The 6,119-nt window shown below is 39.6% G+C and overlaps 1 protein-coding gene across 1 annotated transcript in view; it reads right to left on the bottom strand.

The window, feature by feature from the left end:
• Positions 1–934: 934 nt before the first annotated feature.
• The window catches only part of LOC113408047 (B-cell scaffold protein with ankyrin repeats-like), a 111,201-nt gene continuing 106,016 nt past the window's right edge, over positions 935–6,119 (bottom strand). Inside the window, exon 9 of the mRNA XM_029913504.1 lies at positions 935–985. Coding sequence (XP_029769364.1) covers positions 935–985 — 51 coding nt within the window. The remainder of the gene's footprint in view (positions 986–6,119) is intronic.

Below are 6,119 nucleotides of genomic sequence, written 5' to 3'. Positions count from 1 at the left end.
TATATATTTTCTGATTATGGCCCATGTAGTAATCAGCATCAACTACTAAATACAGAAAGGGACAAATTATGGCCCTCTGAATCTCTAGAGTGCTGTAGTGGATGAAGCAGCAGAACACCTTTAATGCTGGAGGGAGGAATTTTGTCCATAATAAGACATAAAAGACCAAAATGACTCACAGTGAGATTTAGACCTACTTTTGAAATGGAAGTTAGGAGCTTCTAAAAATGTTACTCCTTGTCTATTTTTTGGTTTTAATTTGTACCTTGTGTCAGTGATTCAGTCAGGCTCTTCTATAAGCAGCCCACCAGGCTGCTGTGAAGGGAATCCAAGCCTCTGGGGCTAGGTCTACACTACGGGGTGGGGTCGACCTAAGATACACAACTTCAGCTACGTGAATAGCGTAGCTGAAGTTGCATATTTTAGGTCGACTTACCTGGCTGTGAGGACGGTGGCGAGTCGACTGCTGCCGCTCCGCCGTCGACTCCACTTCCGCTTCTTGCCGCAGTGGATTTCCGGAGTCGACGGCAGAGCGATCAGGGATCGATTTTATCACGTCTTCACTAGACGCGATAAGTCGATCCCCAATAGATCGATTGCTACCCGCCGATCCGGCAGGTAGTGAAGACGTGCCCTGGATCCCTGGTTGTTGCAAGTGTCTAGAGTCTGAACAGATATCCCAGACACTGCATTCACAGCTGAAGTGAGGCTACTGGCAACAAAGTGACAATGCAGGGCAAAGATAATGGTATGTGATGTGATAACCTCATTATGCTAGAAGAAGAGGAAGTTGCTTTATCTAGATTATAATGAAACATGCAGGGAGTGGAAGTGAGTGTTTCTCAGGTGGTTTTGTTTCACTTTTTGCTTAAAATAACAAATTCTTTATTCTTATTAAAATTGCTGGCATACTTGGGACTAAACTATAGAATGATCATTTCAGGCTGTTAAAGAAAGCCTTTTTAGGGACAATGACTATAACCACCTAAGAAAAGTGAAAACAAGTATAAAATCTTAGCAAAACATGATGTGTCTGTGTTAAGATTTCCTCAATACATGAAAGAAGATCTTCAAGGAACTTTAAAAATACATAAACAACCAGGAGTCTGGTGGCACCTTAAAGACTAACAGATTTATTTGGGCATCCGAAGAAGTGAGGTTTTTACCCACGAAAGCTTATGCCCAAATAAATCTGTTAGTCTTTAAGGTGCCATCAGACTCCTGGTTGTTTTTGTAGATACAGACTAACACGGCTACCCCCTGATACTTAAAAATACATAGGTGATGTGCTGAGAGAGAATGCAGTCAGTTCCCATTTGTTGACATACAGGATTAGAAAGTATGTGTTATTTCTGTTGTACACCTCTACCCCGATATAACGCGCCCCGATATAACATGAATTCGGATATAACGCGGTAAAGCAGCACTCCGGGGGGGGGGGCGGGGCTGCGCACTTCGGCGGATCAAAGCAAGTTCGATATAATGCAGTTTCACCTATAATGCAGTAAGATTTTTTGGCTCCCGAGGACAGCATTATATCGGGGTAGAGGTATATTTAATACCCCAGAAATGACAACTCAAAATTCAAGGAGGAGTCTGTTTCCTTTTGTGGAAAATTTGGAAGCTCCTCAATCAACAACATACTTAACCACTATTTTCATAGGACTGTATTCTCATCCATTAGAGAAGTGCAGTAAAAGCAGAGTGTTTTGTGTTCTAAATGCACTAATACTGATAGCATTAATTAGCCATTTTTTCTTGGGTTTGATCTAATACTTCTAAAATTACACATTAAATCTTTCAGCAGACATGGAGTGCTACCCTGATTCCCCCTTCTCCCCACACCTCAATTTGCATCCCTACATCTTCTACAGGACATTGTAGATAAACTGGCTGCACAATTTGCTAAAATGTAAACATCCAAAACCTGTGAGAGTACACTGCCCAGTAGGGAAGATTTGACAGCAGGGACATTGAAATATTCTGCACAGTCAACATATTTAACCATATATTTCCAAACAAAACTCTGGGCAAGATTCAGCCATCTTGCTTATACTGAGCAGTATCTCACTCCACAAGTAGTTCCTTTGTTTTCACACATCCTTCACAGCACAATGTTTTGTTTCCATTTCTTAAACAGGACTGCTCACGGAGTAAACTATTACTCAACATGACTCGGGGTGGCAGAATCTGGCCACCTATTTAAAAAAAAGGGTCCAGGATGAAATTCTATTTCAGTGGAGCATAACCAACAATTTTCAACTTCCTTCTCCATCTTCTACCAGAAAACATACTCTTTCTCTATAAAAACTCAACTCCTCTTATTAAAAAAAATTATTCAACATTGCTTTAGGTACTGCTGTACGAGTATGTATCTCAAGTGTACTTGTGAGTCACAGGAAAAAGGGAGAAGAGATAAAGGAATAACAGCTAAAATACTCTGTCCAGCCACGCCAGGGCATCCACACTTCTATACAAAGCATTTCTTCAATATGGCCCAAAGTTGGAAAAAGGGATTTCAAAAACCTGGACAAAGAAAAAAAAAAAAAAAAAAAAAAAAAAGCAAAACAGCCAACTAAAATGGCTTTTTCTTCCAGTAAGGGAGGTGGGGGAGAAAGGAAACAAATAGTCCTTTAATTACGAAGTCTCTTGCAAGCAATATAGTCCTATGTAAGGCTTGGTCTATACTTGAAAGTTATATTGGCATAGCTATCTTGGCTAGAGGTGTGAAATCACACCCCTGATAAACAGCTGTGCTGACAAAACCCCCAGAGTAGACGCAGCTATGCCAACAAACGAGTGTTTCTGTTATTGTAGCTACCATCGTTCGGGGAGATGGTGTTCCTGCAATGGCAGAAAAACTCCTTCTGTCAGTGTACACTGCATCTGCTATGTCAGCCTAGCTATGCTAGCATAGGCTCTGCAGTGCAGACATAACCTAAACTCCTCTTTAACCATCATGCTCAGGAGCCTCATGGCTCTGATTCCTTGCTGGGCCAGGCAAGAGTAAATCCAATCTCTATGGCCCTGATCTATATGCTTGCCCTGAAGCATGTGAGTAGTCTCCGTGAAGTCCTAATGAATAGAACTGGTTGAAATTTCAAAATCTGAAAAATAACTGGAGAAAACAATCGACACAATTCTCACAAAATGTATCCCTGCTTCTAATCTGCTCTATTAATGAGCTCATAATTAACCCCTTCTCTGTCTACTTCCATATGAGTTATGCACACACTATTACTATCTTTATTCCCCGCACCCAAACAAACCCACAGTAAATGGGTTTCATTTAAGCAAGGATGAAAAATGAAACAACAATTTAAAGACATTCTGGAGATACAGACAAGCCAAAAAAGTTGGGAAATTTTTCAAAATGCCAATGATAAAGAAATGGTTTAAATAACGCCATAACTTTAATACTCCTTTTCTAATTGCTTTTATAAACATCCTCTAAAATTATACCTTGGGATACACTAATATGTAAAATTTGAGGGGGACTGGCTTCTTTCAGGGAAAATTTGGGATGAGGGTGGCTTTAACGTTCAATATAGTGCCATCTCTTCAACAATGTGGTAAATAGCACTGCATTTTATGCATTAAGATGTTTGCTGTTTCGTTGTATGACAGACAGCTTTTTTCTCTATCCCAGCAAGTTAAAATCCACACTTTCATTCTGTCTTTTATATAAAGCTTTTGTCTGGCCATTGCTCAGAGGGTGGTAGGCATTGGGGTTTTGCTACAATAATGTATCATGTGATACAGTATCATAGTTTTCAGTGGGAGACATCTCCTGTGGGATATTTCATCAGAATAGTCACAAAATTCAGTTACACATTCTTATTGATAGGCAGATCAATTTTCATGCTTTTATTCCAGTTTAAAAAACTTCCTTGAGCAAACTGAATGTTCAAATTGACTTTTGGAATTGGGAAATCAAGATTTAAAAAGCATGTATGGAGATACCATCTCGGATTCCCATCATCTAAGGTGTGAGATCCCCATAGTTTGATTTAACAGCTTTGAAACTTCCTTTCCTGTTACAGCAGCTAATTTGAACACTGAATGTATGTAATAGCAAAGTTTCAAAGCTGTGAAATCAACTGAAAGCATTTGCTCTTCAAATGGAATGAATTAAAGATGTCGGACAAGACTTCATGGATCCCATACATGATCAGGTTAATGGGGTAGCGGGCTGATGGTAGCTCTCCAATAGATGGAAGGGATTACAATAGGCAAAATGACCTGCACCAGAGAAGTTATTGTCAGATAGTTCCCACATGTCTTTCTTAATAAAGTAGCAGCTGAGTTAAACCACATTCCTGGTATCTTATCTTTCTTCCTGCAGTGCCTGATATACTAGAAAGTGCAGTGTTTGATTGTTATCAAACTCCACTGTTTCACTTGATACCTTTTGTGACTAAAACATCTATCTCAATTTGCAGCCAGAAATCATATATCTGACATAGTACTTGGCTGCAAATTGAAAAGCATGTAACACAGGAACTGCATGAGACCTTAGTCTGAGTGTGTCACAAAAATAAGTGGAAAAGCAACTATGATTTCAGGAGATGTAGTAGGAGTCAGGCTGGAGCTATGTGCTTAGGCAGGCAAAAGTTCAACCATTTGATTTTTTAGGAGGAGTTTTGCCAGCCTCAGAACTGGATATTCTGTGAATGAGGTATACAGAGCTTTTTATCTGAAACTATTGTTCATACCACATAAGGACTTTTTCTTGACGATTTTGGATCTGAACATTTTAATTTGATAGCATTTCAGCAAAGTATGTCAACCAATGTCTTTGCCATATCATTTTCTAGGCTTGCACATTATCTCGGTGACCTATTTGGACCTTCCCTGTTTCATTTCTGTTCATACATTTCTCATTTAAAAAACAACTAAATCATGTGAGCAAAAAAAAGCAAACACAAGCCTTGCCACCTACTGACCTGAGTTGAATTTGAATCAGTGTTCTAAGATGAAAGACATCGCTCCCCCCCCACCACCACTGTAAGTCCTCTCAAATCTCCTGTCCCACACTGAGTGTAAATACAATATAGTACTTTGACAGTGATCATGGGGGATATGGCTATATCCCATTAGCTGCTTTAATTTAAAAAAGAGCATCCCGTGATGTAAATCTTTCATAACACACTTAAAATCAGGTTACTTGCTGATTTTCTAGAATAATTTATACCACATATAGTATCAATAATGAAATGTGCAATAACCAATTAAAGTTGGCTTACTCTTATTGCTGTATCTTGTTATAACAAACACAGTAAGCTGCAATATTTTCTCATTGTCACATAATTGTCTTCTTGGAGAAAAAGCTGGGATACTGTGAATAAATTGCAAGCTAGCTCTCACTCAGGTACTGGCAAGTCTCACTAATTCATATGGTTGCTGTAATATAGTTTTGCCCACATTTAATGTATACTGGAGGTGTGACCAGGTGCAGCACTTGCCAAGACTGAAGGCATTAGCTAAGAACTAAAAACTCAGAGGTGGAGACAAGACCAGTTCACCTGTATGTTAGTTTTGCTCAAAATAGGTATTAGTCTTATAAGAATGTAGCTAGTGTTTAGACTCTATGAAATGCTTGTAAATTGCTGCATACATTAATCTCACTTGTAATGTCTGTATTCCAGGCTATAAGAAATGTGTAAGTGTTGCTTTATAACTGAAAATGTTTGCTCTGAACTTCTGATCCCAGGCAAAGGAATCACCCCTCCATGTTTCCCTACCCCCCAACACACCCGCCCCTCTTCAGCCATCCAGGAGGACTATCAACATTTAACTGGGCCATTATAAAACAAAGGCTTTGTTAATTGTCCCCATCTACCAATGGGGAAGTACGTCCTGAATGCTGGAAGAGGGAAATGAAAACAGTTGATGTAAAGATTTTTCATCCCTTCTGCTTTTTGAACTGTAACAGGGCCAGAGAACCCAAACTGAAGGTTGCTCAGGGGCATGAAAAAAACATCCTCCTGAATACAAAAGTTTTAACAACAAGAAGTGCTGGTGTGGACAGTGCTATGTTGGCAGGAGCCGTGCTCCCGGCGACAAAGCTACCACCCCTTGTTGGAGGTGGTTTTATTTTGTCACCAGGAGAGCTCTCT

Source organism: Terrapene carolina, unplaced genomic scaffold (assembly GCF_002925995.2).
Source record: "Terrapene carolina triunguis isolate 2854851 unplaced genomic scaffold, T_m_triunguis-2.0 Scaffold706, whole genome shotgun sequence".
In the NCBI taxonomy this organism is placed as follows: Eukaryota; Metazoa; Chordata; order Testudines; family Emydidae; genus Terrapene; species Terrapene triunguis.
Note: the sequence above shows the minus strand (reverse complement) of the source record. Positions and strands in the feature narration are given on the sequence as shown.